General features: G+C 43.6%; 1 protein-coding gene across 1 annotated transcript; it reads right to left on the reverse strand.

Annotated features, from left to right (window-relative positions):
• Positions 1-1,760: 1,760 nt before the first annotated feature.
• Positions 1,761-16,386, reverse strand: ATP5F1A (ATP synthase F1 subunit alpha). Its single transcript, XM_004059364.4, has 12 exons — positions 15,771-16,386; positions 12,651-12,729; positions 9,311-9,480; positions 7,456-7,629; positions 7,198-7,364; positions 5,741-5,889; positions 4,973-5,124; positions 4,644-4,868; positions 4,021-4,128; positions 3,747-3,891; positions 2,116-2,266; positions 1,761-1,975 (listed from the first exon to the last, which is right to left on the reverse strand). Exons 1-12 carry the CDS (start codon positions 15,828-15,830, stop codon positions 1,894-1,896), a joined length of 1,662 nt encoding a protein of 553 aa, XP_004059412.1. The 5' UTR covers positions 15,831-16,386; the 3' UTR covers positions 1,761-1,893.
• Positions 16,387-16,414: the final 28 nt, after the last annotated feature.

Below are 16,414 nucleotides of genomic sequence, written 5' to 3' on the forward strand. Positions count from 1 at the left end.
AAAAAGGCCAGGTGTGGTGGCTCACACCTGTAATCCCAGCACTGTGGGAGGCCAAGGCAGGCAGATCACAAGGTCAGGAGTTTGAGACCAGCCTGGCCAATATGGTGAAACCCCACCTCTACTAAAAATACAAAAATTAGCAGGGCATGGTGGTGGGTGCCTGTAGTTCCAGCTTCTCGGGAGGCTGAGGCAGGAGAATTGCTTGAACCTGGAGGCAGAGGTTGCAGTGAGCCAAGATCAGGTCACTGCACTCCAGCCTGGACAACGGAGACTCCATCTCAAATAAATAAATAACTAAGTAAAAAAAAAGGTAACACAGTAAGAATAAGCAAAGTCTATGAAAAATTAAAAGTAAATAAATAAATAAATCAGTAGGCTGGGCGTGGTGGCTCACACCTGTAATCCCAGCACTTTGGGAAGCTGAGGCGGGCAGACCACGAGGTCAGGAGCTCAAGAGCAGCATGGCCAACATGGTGAAACCTTGTCTCTACTAAAAATACAAAACGTTAGCCGGGTGTGGTGGCATGGGCCTGTGGTCCCAGCTAATTGGGAGGCTAAGGCAGGAGAATCGCTTGAACCCAGGAGGTGAAAGTTGCAGTGAGCTGAGATTGCACCACTGCTCTCCAGCCTAGGTGACAGAGCCAGACTCTGTCTCAAAAAACTAAATAAATCAGTAAAAAAAATTTAATGCAGTAAGAATGAGCAAAGGCTATGAAAAGCTAGTAACAGAGGAAATAAAGTAGCTGTGAAAATATTAAAAGATGGCCGGGCATGGTAGTTCACACCTGTAATCCCAGCACTTTGGGAGACCAAGGCAGGAGGATCACTTGAGCCAGAGTTCATTATCAGCCTGGACAACATGCAAGATCCTCCCTCTACAAAAAGTAGAAAAATTGGCTGGGCGTGGTGGTATGTGCCTGTAACCCCAGCTACTCAGGAGGCTGAGGTGGAAGAATCAATTGAACCCAGGTGGCAGAAGCTGCAGTGAGCTGAGATCACACCACTGTACTCCAGCCTGGGTGAGAGAGATGGAGACCCTGTCACAAAACAAACAAAAGAGATATTGACAAGTTTTCATAATCCTATGCATTCTATCTTCTCAGCTTTTGTTCCAGCAATTTTTTCATTTCCCTGAGAATTTTAACTGTCCTATTATTTTCCTGCCTACAGTACCTCTTTATGCAGGTACATCCTCTGGGCAGAGAAGCCAGCTATGCTCTTCAGTATTGTCAGCCTGCCACATATATCCAGTTTAGGAATTTCTCTTAAACACAAAGTACTGTAGAAACTTACAAAGAGCAGCCAGGTGCGGTGGCTCACACCTGTAATCCCAGCACTGTGGTAGGTAGGCCAAGGCAGGTGGATCACCTGAGGTCAGGAGTTCGTGACCGGCCTGGCCAACATGGTGAAACCCCGTCTCTACTAAAAATACTAAAAAACTAGCCAGGCGTGGTGGTGGGCACCTGTAATCCCAGCTACGTGGGAGGCTGAGGCAAGAGAATTGCTTGAACCCGGAGACGGAGGTTGCAGTGGGCCGACAGGGTGCCACTGCACTCCAGCCTCAGTGACAGAGTGAGAATCCGTCTCAAAAAAAAAAAAAAAAAAAAAAAAAAACAAACTTACAAAGAGCTCAGCCTTGAATTATCTAGCCCAGTTGACTGTACCAATATTCAAGTAAAATAGATCAAGAAGCATTTGCTTACCAATTTCTCAATTTGATCTTGGTTTTAAAGAATAACACAAATGACAGAAAACAACTATACATTATGGAACCTTTATTTTTCATGTGATTTCTGTACATAAGGAGTATGAGAGTAACCCTTTTACAAATGGAACTAATTTACTAGAACAATGACAAAACTGAACTGGTATTTGATGTGAATCCACAGGAGTTTAAGCTTCAAATCCAGCCAAGAAGTTTGTTACAATCTCTTTCAGCTTTGCATCTGATTGTTCTGAGATCTTTCCATCAGCCCTATTTGGAAATAAAAGCAGGTCGTAAGTTCTGACCTGGAAAAAATTTTAATGACTAGCCTAACTACAGATTTGAAAATAATTTTAACTTCATATCTTAAACATAACTTTAAAAAAAGATGCCAACAATTGCATTCATACCTGATAGTGCCCAACAAGGCTTGGTGCTGGCTGACGACATGAGACAAGAAAGCATTCTCAAACTTTGTAATCTTGCTGGGCTCCAGTTTATCAAGATATCCCCTTACACCCGCATAGATAACAGCCACTTGTTCTTCAATAGCCATGGGAGCTGAAAAGATACAAGAAGAATGCCAAGTGAGTTGCTCAAAGAAATGAATGCCATGTTACCAAGGTCAGGAAAACTTACTTTTTCTCCAATTCCTAACATGTCCCTGTAAATTATCTATTCTTCACAATATCAATGACCTAGAACTCCACTTAATAATCCTTCCTCCCTCCCCCGACAGAAAACAGTTATTTCTTATATTTTCAAGGCTTGAGGCATAATCTTTCAGTATAGTCCATAAGCACTGTTTATAATCTGACAGTGTTAATACTGTTTTGAGTATAAATATTTTGCTGAAATGACTTGACAAAATAAAAACGTATTAACTTTCTTTGAAATCTGCCAAATTACACATTCATATAGCCAAGTGGGGGAGGGGACTCTAACGAGGGGACTCTAACAGCCCTTAATTCCTGAAAGGAAGACATTAAATATACTTAAGTTTTCCTGGTTGTGAAGCCTCTATCATTTACACTCAAATGATAATAAGAAATGTAGTTTGGGCCGGGCACGGTAACTCACACCTGTAATCCCAGCACTTTAGGACTCTGAGGCGGGTGGACCACCTAAGGTCAGGGGTTCGAGATCAGCCTGGCCAAAACGGTAGAGGTTTTACCATTTCTACTAAAAATATACTCCAGCCTGGGTGACAGAAGGAGACTCCGTATTAAAAAAAAAAAAGAAAGAAAGAAAAAAAAAAAAAGAAAGGTAGTTTGAGGCCGGGCATGGTGGCTCACGCCTGTAATACCAGCACTTTGAGAGGCAGGAAGATGGCATAAGGCCAGGAGTTCAAGACCAGCCTGGGCAACATAGTGAGACCCTGTCTCTACAAAATACAAAAAAATTAGCCAGGCATGGTAGTGCATGCCCGTAGTCTTAGCTACTCAGGAAGCTAAGGCTGCAGGACTGCTTGAGCCCAGGAGTTCAAGCCTGCAGTGAGCTATGATGGCACCACTGCACTCCAGCCTGGGTGACACTGCAAGACACTCTCTCTCTTTAAAAAAGAGAATACAGGGCCGGGCATGGGGGCTCACACCTGTAATCCCAGCACTTTGGGAGGCTGAGGCAGGGTGGATTGCCTGAGGTCAGGAGTTCGAGACCAGGCTGGCCAACATGGTGAAACCCTGTCTCTACTAAAAATACAAAAATTAGCCAGGCGTGGTGGCTCACACCTGTAATGTGAGCTACTCAGGAGGCTGAGGCAGGAGAATCGCATGAATCCAGGAGGTGGAGGTTGCAATGAGCCAAGGTCGCGCCATTGCACTTCAGCCTAGGCCATAAGAATGAAACTTCATCTCAAAAAAAAAAAAAAAAAAAAATCAAAAATCAAAAAACAAATGTAGTTTAAGTAAAAGTGCCTTTGACAAAAGATAACAGATAACAACACGTAGTACAGGCCGTGATACGTGATGTAGCTCTGTAGGCCTGGGAAGACCCTGATACACAATAGGAACCTGACCAAATGAAGAAAAGAACAACTTACAATACTGTCCTTGCTTCAGCAACTCAGTTAGACGCACGCCACGACTCAAAAGTTGTTGAGTGGCAGCATCGAGGTCAGAACCGAACTGGGCAAAAGCAGCAACCTCACGATACTGAGCCAATTCCAGCTTCATGGTACCTGCCACCTGAAATACAGAAATTACTGTACTGTAACTCAGTGACACAGAGCACTATACAAATATAGTTAATATATTAATACCTTAAGATGCTAATCTAATGATAGCCCCCTTACTGCCAAAGTGATGCAAAATTACCTGCTTCATAGCCCTGGTTTGGGCAGCGGATCCGACACGAGATACAGACAGACCAACGTTAATTGCAGGGCGGATACCTTTGTAGAACAATTCTGTTTCCAAGAAGATCTATAATGTAAGGAAATACACACGCTAGCAAGCTTAAAGTAAGAAATCAACTATCTTCAAATTTAAGTCATTATGCCAAAAAGCTGAAACTCAAAACCTAACAATGCAAAGCATCAGTACCCCAAATCTTTCACGACCTGACCTGTATATTTTATTGCTGCAATTAGGAGATGTGCATGAGATGAGAAAAAAACATAATAGGCAACATATTTATACTGAAATACATACAAATGAAGTGATATAATTTCTATTTGATTCAAAATTATCTAGAAGGGAGAACAGTAGTGGTTAAAAATGAAACTAGAACGAAACACACTACTCTATGAAATAACTGGGTGACAGATACATGGGGTTTCACTATGCCATTCTCCTAACTTTTCTATGTATTTGAAATTTTCCATAATAAAAAGTAAAATGCATTTAGCAAATCAGTCAATATACCATTAGTCTCAACCAATGCCTTAGAATTATCCAAATCTTTTTTTTAACATTTATTTTAATCATTAAAATAATACCTGTCCGTCAGTGATGGAAATGACATTTGTTGGAATGTAAGCAGACACATCACCAGCCTGTGTTTCTATGACTGGCAAAGCAGTCAAGGAGCCACCACCAAAAGCATCGTTCATTTTGGCTGCTCTCTCCAGCAACCGGGAGTGTAGGTAGAACACATCACCAGGATAAGCCTCACGACCAGGGGGTCGGCGGAGCAACAGAGACATCTGACGGTAAGCAACAGCCTATGGTACAGAATAGGTTTGTGAAGTTAACCTATTAAATAGAAGTTGCGTATGTGAACTTTTACTTCAGTACAAATAAATGGATTCTAAAAATTTCCTTTGACCTGTTTGGATAAGTCGTCATAGATGATCAAAGCATGTTTGCCATTGTCTCTAAAATACTCTCCCATGGAACAGCCAGAGTAAGGAGCCAGGTACTGAAGTGGGGCAGCATCCGAGGCCGTAGCCGACACCACAATGGTGTACTTCATGGCATCTGAGAAAATACATTTTACAATTTTATCAATATTGTGGTTTTAAATTGGAGGCTACTAAAAAAATTACCCAAGTGCTACAAATATTTACCATTAAGAGTTAATCAGGCCAGGCGCAGTGGCTCATGCCTGTAATCCCAGCACTTTGGGAGGCCCTAGGCGGGTGATCACCTGAGGTCAGGAGTTCGAGACCAGCCTGACCAATATGAGGAAACTCCATCTCTACTAAAAATACAAAAATTAGCCAGACGTGGTGGCATGCACCTGTAATCCCAGCTACTCGGGAGGCTGAGACAGGAGAATCGCTTGAACCCAGGAGGCAGAGGTTGCAGTGAGCTGAGATCGTGCCATCGCACTCCAGCCTGGGCAACAAGAGTGAAACTCCGTCTCAAACAACAAAAAAAGAGTTAATCAGAATCAAACAGCTTCCACTTTAAAGAAACCAACAAACCCTTTAAATGTACTACTGTTTTACATTATTTTACTTACGGATTTGTATTAGGAATTTCAGCCCATTAGGAAGTAATTAAAATATGCCTTCATTAAGTAGAAGCTATTCTACAATCAGCAGCAACGGGACTTAAGATAATAGCAATGGGACTAAATTTCTTTTAATACCTGCATCTGTAAGTCTCTTCACCAACTGGGCAACAGTGGATCTCTTTTGACCGATAGCAACATAAATACAGTACAGCTTCTTCTTTTCATCAGATCCATCATTGAAACGTTTCTGGTTAATGATTGTGTCAATAGCAATTGAGGTTTTCCTTTAAAAAGAGAAAGTAAATATAAATCTTCCTAAACTTAAAAGGACTTCCCTGTGGGGGAAAGAAAGAGAGATCAGACTGTTACTGTGTCTATGCAGAAAGAAGAAGACATAAGAAACTCCATTTTGTTCTGTACTAAGAAAAATTCTTCTGCCTTGAGATGCTGTTAGTCTGTAACCATAGCCCCAACCCTGTGCTCGCAGAAACATGTGCTGTGTTGACTTAAGGTTTAATGGATTTAGGGCTGTGCAGGATGTGCTTTGGTAAAAATGTGTTTGCAGGCAGTATACTTTGTAAAAGTCATCGCCATTCTCCAGTCTCGAGTACCCATGGACACAATGCACTGTGGAAGGCTGTAGGGCCCTCTGCCCAATAAAGCCTGGGTATTGTGCAAGGTTTCTCCCCACTGAGACAGCCTGAGATATGGCCTCGAGGGAAGGGAAAGACCTGACCGTCCCCCAGCCCGATACTCGTAAAGGGTCTGTGCTGAGGAGGATTAGTGAAAGAGGAAAGCCTCTTTGCAGTTGAGATAAGAGGAAGGCATCTGTCTCCTGCTTGTCCCTGGGAATGGAATGTCTTGGTGTAAAACCCGATCGTACATTCTATTTACTGAGATAGGAGAAAACCACCCTATGGCTGGAGGTGAGATATGCTGGCAGCAATACTGCTCTTTACTGCACTGAGATGTTTGTGTAAAGTCAAACATAAATCTGGCCTACATGCACATCAAGGCACAGCACCTTTCCTAAAACTTATTTATGACACAGAGACCTTTGCTCACGTTTTCCTGCTGACCCTCTCCCCACCATTAACCCTATAGTCCTGCCACATCCCCCACACCGAGATAGTAGAGATAGTGATCAATAAATACTGAGGGAACTCAGAGACCAGTGGCGGCATGGGTCCTCCGTATGCTGAGCGCCGTTCCCCTGGGCCCACTGTTCTTTCTCTATACTTTGTCTCTGTGTCTTATTTATTTTCTCAATCTCTCAACCCACCTGACGAGAAATACTCACAGGTGTGGAGGGGCTGGCCCCCTTCATCTGGTGCCCAACATGGGGCTCAAACCCACGACCCTGGGATTAAGAGTCCCATGCTCTACCGACTGAGCTAGCTCATCCCACCTGATGAGAAATACCCACAGGTGTGGAGGGGCTGGCCCCCTTCACTTCCCAGCTGAAATTTTACTATTAATCCTCGTATTAGATTCTAATGTCCCCATTACCATTTACCATTCCAAGACTAAAATATAATCCTTCCATTGAGCAAATTTTAGTTAGAACTTTTAATATGCTTTTGAGTCTTTACCCAGTCTGTCGGTCACCAATAATCAGCTCACGCTGACCACGACCAATTGGCACCAAGCTATCCACAGCCTTAATGCCAGTCTGCATTGGTTCCCGCACTGAAATTCGAGGAATGATACCAGGGGCTTTCAGACCAACTCGCCTACGCATCTTGGAACCAATTGGACCCTGTTAAAAAAATAAAAAGAAAAACCCTAAGCATAATCAGTTTTGATGTTTGTTAGAAGCTGCAACTATATCTAACGAACATTAAACCTACCTTTCCATCAATAGTATTACCAAGGGCATCAACTACACGACCCAACAGCTCCTCACCAACTGGAACGTCCACAATGGCTCCTGTCCTCTTCACTATATCTCCTTCCTTAATTAGTTTATCATTTCCAAACACGACAACACCAACATTGTCAGGTTCCAAGTTCAAGGACATACCCTGCACAAAAGACACAATTGAACATCAATGAAGCTGAATGGGCACTCCTCCCCATACACGAATACTACATAAGAAAATAGTCAGGGGGGAAAAGCAGTATTGTCCTTTTCACCTGGTTTATTCTTGAGTACTTTTCCAACTAACAAACAACCCTCTCTGATTAAGACTTTTAAAATAGCAACATGTTCCCTTGAATAATCTTAGGACAGCACACTGATAAGCCTAATATGCTCACTATCATATCCTCAAATAACTATTACAGAAGCAAAGAAATTGGACAGGTTAATAAGCTTTTTTCCACTGCATTTTCTTTGGCAATGATTCTTGGGCTGGGTGATCAGTATGAAATAAAGCGATGAAGGCCAAATGGAAATCTTAAGACAAATTTGATTATCATCTTATTTGTGTGAGAAGCTCCATAAACAGTTTCAAAAATTAATCAAAACCTGTACTCTTCGAGTTAGTAGAAAGTGAAATTAAAAGCTACCTAACTGTAACCAATCAAATACAAATTTTCATAACGTAACAGCACCAAATCATCTCTCATCAAAACTATATTTTAGATCTTTAAATCATGTCTCAAGCAAAAAGGCTATTCCAGGAATAGTCTGGTCAATAATGAAAACTCTGGAGAAGTACTTGGAGTATCATGGAATATCATTACAGATCCAAAAACCTGAACCTACATCTCTGATGTTCAATACAGCATCCATTAACCACATGTAGCTATTTAAATTTGTCAAATTTAAAAGATTAAAAATTCAGTTCCTGTCACACTAGCCACATTTTACATGATTAATAGTGATAGTATAGTAGGTACCATATTAAACAGCACAGATGTATTCTCATCACTGCAGAATACTACGTATTTCCAATACTATTGGACAGTACTGTTCTAGACACTTGGATTTCAAAAGCTAAAAGGGGAACTCAGAATTAATCTGTTTCGACCTCACCTTTCAAAGATAAATACTGTACACTGAAGATGCTAAATTGGCCAATGTCTTACAGCTAATGATAACTTTGGGCTCTGTAATTATTCTTCCACATCAAGTGGCTCTTTTTCCGTAGTAGACATTACCAAGAGTATCAAGACTATCTTTTCCCATATCTGCATGCCTACTAGACAGTTCCACTCTCTCTAGTTTATCCAGATGTCATCCTCTGCTTTCCCTAACTCCTACAACTTATTTCTCATACCCTGACAGATGAGGCTCAACCCAATACAAAGTAGACTTACATTAGAGAGCGTCTGATAGCTACACCAAAACTCGCCTTTGAACAATATGTCTACTCACTAGAAATACAAAGTCACGGACTTCCAATTTCCACCAGAAAAATTTTGTTGAAGTTATCAAATGCTTTGCTTTTGTATAAAATAATCTTAACAGCAAGATAGAACAGACTTCAACTTCTTGGATTTGAGGTGAAAGTTTATTCAATTTTATATTTTGGAGCCAGTGGCTACAAGTTATGTATAAATCAGTCCCTAGAGTAAAAAAACCTGGCTAATTCAAACCCTTAAGTTTATTCTCTTTACAATCTATGATAATAACAAGAAAAAAATCTGAGGCAAATTAAGACAAAGTTTTTTAAAAATCTGATACAATCTTTGAATTGCTAAATGAATAACTGAGAAGACTTAGATCCTAAAACACCAAGATCTTATTTTATAATTTACCTTTAAGCCTGAAGAAAACTCTACCATTTCTTCTGCTTGAACATTCCTCAGCCCATGTACGCGGGCAATACCATCACCAATACTTAAGACACGCCCAGTTTCTTCAAGGTCAACAGAGGTATCAGCTCCAAGAATACGCTCTTCAAGAATAGAGGACATCTCAGCAGTCCCTATGGAAGACAATTCAATTCAATTAAAAAAATAATCTGGGCCAGGCATGGTGGCTCACAGCTGTAATCCCAGCACTTTGGGAGGCTGAGGCAGGCAGATCACCTAAGGGCAGGAGTTTGAGACCAGCCTGACCAACATGGAGAACACCGTCTCTACTAAAAATACAAAATTAGCTGGGCATGGTGGCGCATGCCTGTAATCCCAGCTACTCGGGAGGTGGAGGCTGAGGCAGAAGAATCGCTTGAACCCAGGAGGCGGAGGTTGCGGTGAGCTGAAATCACACCATTGCACTCAAGCCTGGGTAACAAGGGCAAAAACTCCATCTCAAAATAATAATAATAATAATAATAATAATAATAATAATCTGGTCCTCGAATCTTTTCAAAGCCCATTTCTCAACAACAAAAAACTAGTTTTGTGATCATAATAATCCAAATATATTCTACAGACCCAGCACGGTGGCTCACGCTAGCCACAGTGGTAATGCTAGCACTTTAGGAGGCTGAGGCAGGCAGATCACTTGAGGTAAGGAGTTCGAGACCAGCCTGGCCAACATGGTGAAACCCCGTCTCCACTAAAAATAAAAAAAAAATTAGCTGGGCATGGGCATGCCTGTAGTCCCAGCTACTCAGGAGGCTGAGACAGGAGAACTGCTTGAACCTGGGAGGTGGAAGTCACAGTAAGCCAAGATTGTGTCACTGCACTCCAGCATAGGTGACAGAGTGAGACTATCACACACAAAAAAATTATATATATATATATATTCTACAATGTAACATGAGATTCTATTTCTAAAAGCTATGAAAATAAAACCAAGTGATTAAGGGAAAAAAAGTCCTCACAAAACAAATGTAAACCAGACAAGAAGCTAATCAAATTAAGTAAAACCCTTAAAATAAATGTTCTCCTTTAATTTCTAAGAAATCTGTAACTATGTTAAAACCTGAATTTTTGGCTAAATTCAATAAAAACATATTTTAAAAACCAACTGTTGGCCAGGCACGGTAGATCATGCCTGTAAAACCAGCACTTTGGGATGCCAAAGGGGGTGGATCACTTGAGGCCAGGAGTTCAAGACCAGCCTGGGCAACATGGTGAAACCCCCATCTCTACTAAAAACACAAAAGTTTGCCAGGCATGGTGGTGCATGCCTGTAATCCCAGCTACTTGGGTGGCTGAGGCACGAGAATCACTTGAACCTGGGAGAAGGAGGTTGCAGTGAGCTGAGATAGCCCCACTGCACTCCAGCCTGGAGACAGAGCAAGACTCTATCTCAAAAAAATAAAAAATAAAAAATAAAAATCAACTGTTAACAAAGTGTAAGTGTCTTTCTCTTTCAAGGCACACAGGGTAGTATAGGTGGTATTCTTCATCTTAGCATACAGGAGTTGGGTGCAATGGCTCACGCCAGTAATACCAGCACTTTGGGAGGCGGGCAGACCACCTGAGGCCAAGAGTTTGGACCAGCCTGGCCAACACAGCAAAATCCCATCTCTACTAAGAAAAAAAAAAAAAAATTAGCCAGCTGTGGTGGTGCATGCTTGTAATACCAGCTACTCAGGAGGCTGAGGCAGGAGAGAATCACTCAAACCCAGGAGGTGGAGGGTCCAGTGAGCCAAGACTATGCTACTGCACCCCAGCTTGGGCAACAGAGCGAAACTCTGTCTCAAAAAACAAAACAAAACAAAATAAAAAAACATCCCAGCACTTTGGGAGGCCAAGATAGATGGATCCCCTGAGGTCAGGGCTTTGAGACCAGCCAGGCCAACATGGCAAAACTCTATCTCTACTAAAAATACAAAAATTAGCCGGGTGTGGTGGTGCGTGCCTGTAATCCTAGCCACTAGGGAAGCTGACTCAGGAGAATCACTTGAACCTGGGAGGTGGAGGTTGCAGTGAGCTGAGATGGCGCAACTGCACTCCAGCCTGGGCAACAGTCTCAAAAAAAAGGAGGCCATGCACGGTGCCTCATGCCTGTAATCCCACCACTTTGGGGGGCCAAGGCAGGCAGATCACCTGAGGTCAGGAGTTCGAGACCAGCCTGGTTAACATGGTGAAACCTCGTCTCTACTAAAAATACAAAAATTAGCTGGGCGTGGTGGTGGGCACCTGTAATCCCAGCTACTCAGGAGGCTGAGGTAGGAGAATCACTTGAACCCGTGAGGCAGAGGCTGCAGTGAGCCCAGATCATGCCACTGCACTCCAGCCTGGGCAACAAGAGCAAAACTCCATCTCAAAAAAAAAGAAAAAAGAAAAACATATGCTGAACGTGTGGGTGTGTGTACACATACACACACACACATATATACACACATACTCTCACACACATATATATTTAACCTTTATTTTAAAAGTCCAAATACTCATCTCCAAAGAAATTCCCCAACTTATAGTGTCTTCCTATGCTCGCCTCCCTACTTCTCTACTGCATCTGTAATGTGCAAGTTCACGGATTGCCAAATATCTAGTAGCTACTGCCTTTGAAAAAATAAAACCTATCAGTGGACCGGTGCGGTGGCTCACACCTTTAATCCCAGCACTTTGGGAGGCCGAGGCAGGCATATCACGAGGTCAGGAGATCGAGACCATCCTGGCCAACATGGTGAAACCTTGTCTCTACTAAAATACAAAAAATTAGCCGGGCATGGTGGTGCATGCCTGTAATCCCAGCTAGTCGGGAGACTGAGGCAGTAGAATTGCTTGAACTCAGGAGGCAGAGGTTGCAGTGAGCCAAGATCTTGCCACTGCACTCCAGCCTGGCGACAGAGCAAGATTCTGTCTCAAAAAAAAAGAAAAAGAATAAGAAAACCTATCAATAAGAACTTACATTTTTTCTAATGCCTTTTAGAAAAGGAAAAAGGAAGTCTTCCAGAGGTCACAAAGATTCCATTACCTAGTATATGTTCTTTCTGTTTCTACCCAAGGGCCATTACCAGAACAAAGAAGCCGTACTAATATCAAAAGAAAAATATGTAACAGTAGTTCATTTGACTATAACAAGAGAACCATGGCAGGGCTAAATGGTAACATTATGGTTTAAGAACCTGAGAGTCTATACAAACTAGAGAAAAAACTAACAAATGAAAAACAACTCACCACAGTTATACGATGTATGTAATTTATATCTTCATCTAGTAAGTGCGGTGTAGACTGAGAAATAATAACTTACCAGTCTTCTGAAGATGAGTGTTAGAGGCATGGAGGTTCCTTGCAGCAATGAAAGATGAACCCAAAGCATTTCTGGAGACCTAGTGCAAAAGTATTCTTAAAAATTTGATTTTTAACAAAGCCTTTATAAAACTTACAAGCTTAAACAAATGCCAGCTTAGTGTGATCAAAGTACTGGTGAAAATACTAATTACATATAAAGCATTTTGTTTAAAATGTCAAATGGTAAAGTAGCTTTTGATATATGTGAAAACCTTTTATACAGCTCCTAGTACACAGTAAACACTCGTATATTTTTAAAATGCAGTCTGTACTTTATTATTATTGTTTTTTTGAGACGGCTCACTGAATCCTCCACCTCCTAGTCTCAAGCGATTCTCAGCCTCCCAAGTAGCTGGGACTACAGGGGTGCACCACCTCCACCAGGTTAATTTTTTATATTTTTAGTAGAGACGGGGTTTCACCATGCTGGCCAGGCTGGTCTCGAACTCCTGACCTCAAGTGATCCACCTGCCTTGGCCTCCCAAAGTGCTAGAATTATAGGCGTGAGCACCGCACCCGGCTTATTTTTTTTTCTTTTTTGGGACAGGGTCTCACTCTGTCACCCAGGTCGGAGTGCAGTGGCTCAATCAAGGCTCACTACAGCCTCGACTTCCTGGGCTCAGGTGATCCTCCCACCTCAGCCTCCCCAGTAGGTGGGACCACAGGAGTGCGCCACCTGGCCAGGCTAATTTTTGTACTTATTTTTTTTATAGAGACAGGATTTCATCATATTGCTCAGACTGGGCAGTAAATAAATAAATATATATATATATATATATACACACACACATTTTTTTTTCCTTCTGAGACGGAGTCTCATTCTGTCACCCAAGCTGGAGTGCAGGGGCACGATCTCGGCTCATTGCAACCTCCACCTCCCAGGTTCAAGCGATTCTCGTGCCTCAGCCTCCTGAGTAGCTGGGACTACAGGCGACCACCACCATGCCCGGCTAATTTTTTTATTTTTAGTAGAGACAGGGTTTCGCCATGTTGGCCAGGCTGATCTCGAACTCCTGACTTCAGGTGATGCACCCACCTTGGCCTCCCAAAGTGCCGGAATTACAGACGTCAGCCACTGCGCCCGGCCTGGCAGTCAGTATTTTAAAAAGCAACTATTGGCAGGGCACGGTGGCTCATGCCTGTAATCCCAGCACTTTGGGAGGCCAAGGCGGGCGGATTACCTAAGGTCAGGAGTTGGAGACCAGCCTGACCAACATGGAGAAACCCCGTCTCTACTAGAAATACAAAATTAGCTGGGCGTGGTGGCACATGCCTGTAATCCCAGCTACTCGGGAAGCTGAGGCAGGAGAATCGCTTGAACCTGGGAGGCAGAGGTTGTGGTGAGCCGAGATCGCGCCATTGCACTCCAGCCTGGGCGACAAAGGCAAAACTCCGTCTCAAAAAAAAAAAAAAAAAAAAAGCAACTGTTAACAAAATGTAAGCGTCTTTCCCTTTAAAGGTACCCAATTTTTATTATTTTGACTTTAAATGTATTTTAATGGAGTTGCAGGAATTCTAAGATAGACGGCTTCCTACAACGGGCAAAACTCAAAGTATTTCCAATTTTACTTAAACAACAACAACAACAACAACAACAACAAGCGGCCGGGCACGACGGCTCATGCCTGTAATCCCAGCACTTTAGAAGGCCGAGGCGGGCGGATCACCTGAGGTCAGGAGTTCAAGACCAGCCTAGCCAACATGGTGAAACCCCGTCTCTACGAAAAACTACAAAAAGTAGCAGGGCATGACGGCGGGTGCCTGTAATCCCAGCTACTTGGGAGGCTGAGGTGGGAGAATCACTTGATCTTGTGAGGCGGTGGTTGCAGTGAGCGGAGATCACGCCATTGCAATCCAGCCTGGGCGACTGAGCGAGACACCATCTCAAAAAAAAAAAAAAACAACAAGCAAACAAAAACTGAATAAATGCTAGAGTTAGATTAGAAACCAAGAGCTGTGGCATGTGGACTTATTTTACTCTCTCAACAAATCCTGCAGCCACCTGGAACTTCCTTCAGTTTCTCCTTCCTTCAAGTTGTAATACTGCGACTGGTCACTGTCAATTCTGAAGCCTCTACCTTCCATAGGAGCTAGATGAAAACCGTTAAAAATGCTTTTTTGTTAACAGAAAAGCAAGATGCTACCAGCGGCTGTTAAGGCAGCAAAACAGCCAACATGTTTATTTCACCTTTCAAATTGAGATTACTTTTAAAACAAACAAAAAAAAGTGTCAGTGTCAATGCGTTTACACTGAAATCATGTTAATTTCAAGGGAAACAAATAACGAAGGGTATTAACCCTTACAGCCATTTTCCAACCTTGTTCTCTTTTACTTGAATTCTCCATCACTAAAAATTACTCAAAACCAGGTGGAAAATTCAAGGACAAATTCTTTAAACACGTCCAAGTGCCACAAAGCACACACTCTGCCGGAGAGACAATTTAGAAACCAGCTTCACTGCTGTCACAGTGCTGGCCACATGAAATGGTTCTTTGCACCTGCAGGATGTTTTCACGGTCGTTTCGTATTCACCACTAAGAGAAAGCCTACGTAAGTATTCCAAAAACCACCTTCATTTATTCCTTTCCTCTAAACTGAGCTCCAGGCAGAGGTGAAATGCTGGGCCTGCTGACCTTCACACAATGTCAGACTCCACTGACTAGCTTCAACAAGAGCTGACAGCAGTTTTCTGACCTTCAGCGGGACGCGACCCTAAGAATCGAAAGAGAGGAACCTCACCGATTCATAACAGGCCTCGGAGAGCTAGCGCCCAAGACCTGACCTTTACCCAAGACCCCCCTTTCGGGCCGCTGTCAGCCGAAGACAGGAATCTTGAGGCCCTGTCTCTGGACACCATCGAGTTAACTGTCTGCCCTGTACCATTCTGCCTCACTCTGCGCAGGTGACGAGCAAAAGGGCACCTGTGTCGCCTGCTCTGTCCAGCCGGAGCAGCCACGGGTGCAAGATGGCGGCATCCGCCACAGCCCCTCGCCCTCCTGCAGAGAGCGACCGAGCCGGCGCACCACCCCCCTGCAGCCCCACCCGGCCGCTTCCATCATGCCGGCCCTCGGTGCTCACCAGTCCGGCCCGCCGAGGAAGGGCGCGGACCACGGCCGCAGCAACGCGCACGGACAGCATCTTTGCAGTTACTCCGCAGGCGGTACTTCTGCAGCCGCAGCCTCCGGACTGACTGGGACAAAATGGCCGAGCCGCAAAGAAGGTCAAGACAGCCGGCCCACCTGACCCGGAAGTACTGCCCCTCGCGTTCACCGCCCCCTCCCCCACCCCCGCCGCCGCCACTCTGCATTTTTTGGCAGGTTACTTATTTTTTTATGTAACATTTTTAAGTTTAAACCTCAAAATGAATGATTAGATATATTCCGGCTTTGGTCCTGGCATTCGTTATACATTTATTTTGGTCTTTTGAGTCGACCTTGTGGTTGCCCCGGATGACCACGTGGGTAGCTGAATCTGCTAAGCAGCAGTTCCCAGGCCCCATCCGGTGCTAGAGGATGAGGGCCTCACCCGGCTGGGGGCGCGGCTGTCTTGAGGACCAGGGCGATTAAGTGTCGGTAGTGTTAGACCGTGGTTTAGCACGAGTAGCAACAGTGAACAGCTAAACCCCGAGACTGGCCACCAGCAGGGAGCCTCCCACGGAGCCCGTTAATCTGCAGATCCTAGCCCCACCTCAGACCCTCTGAGTCGAAAATTCGGGGCAATCT

The sequence above is a fragment of the Gorilla gorilla genome, chromosome 17, assembly GCF_029281585.2.
Source record: "Gorilla gorilla gorilla isolate KB3781 chromosome 17, NHGRI_mGorGor1-v2.1_pri, whole genome shotgun sequence".
Lineage (NCBI taxonomy): Eukaryota > Metazoa > Chordata > Mammalia > Primates > Hominidae > Gorilla > Gorilla gorilla.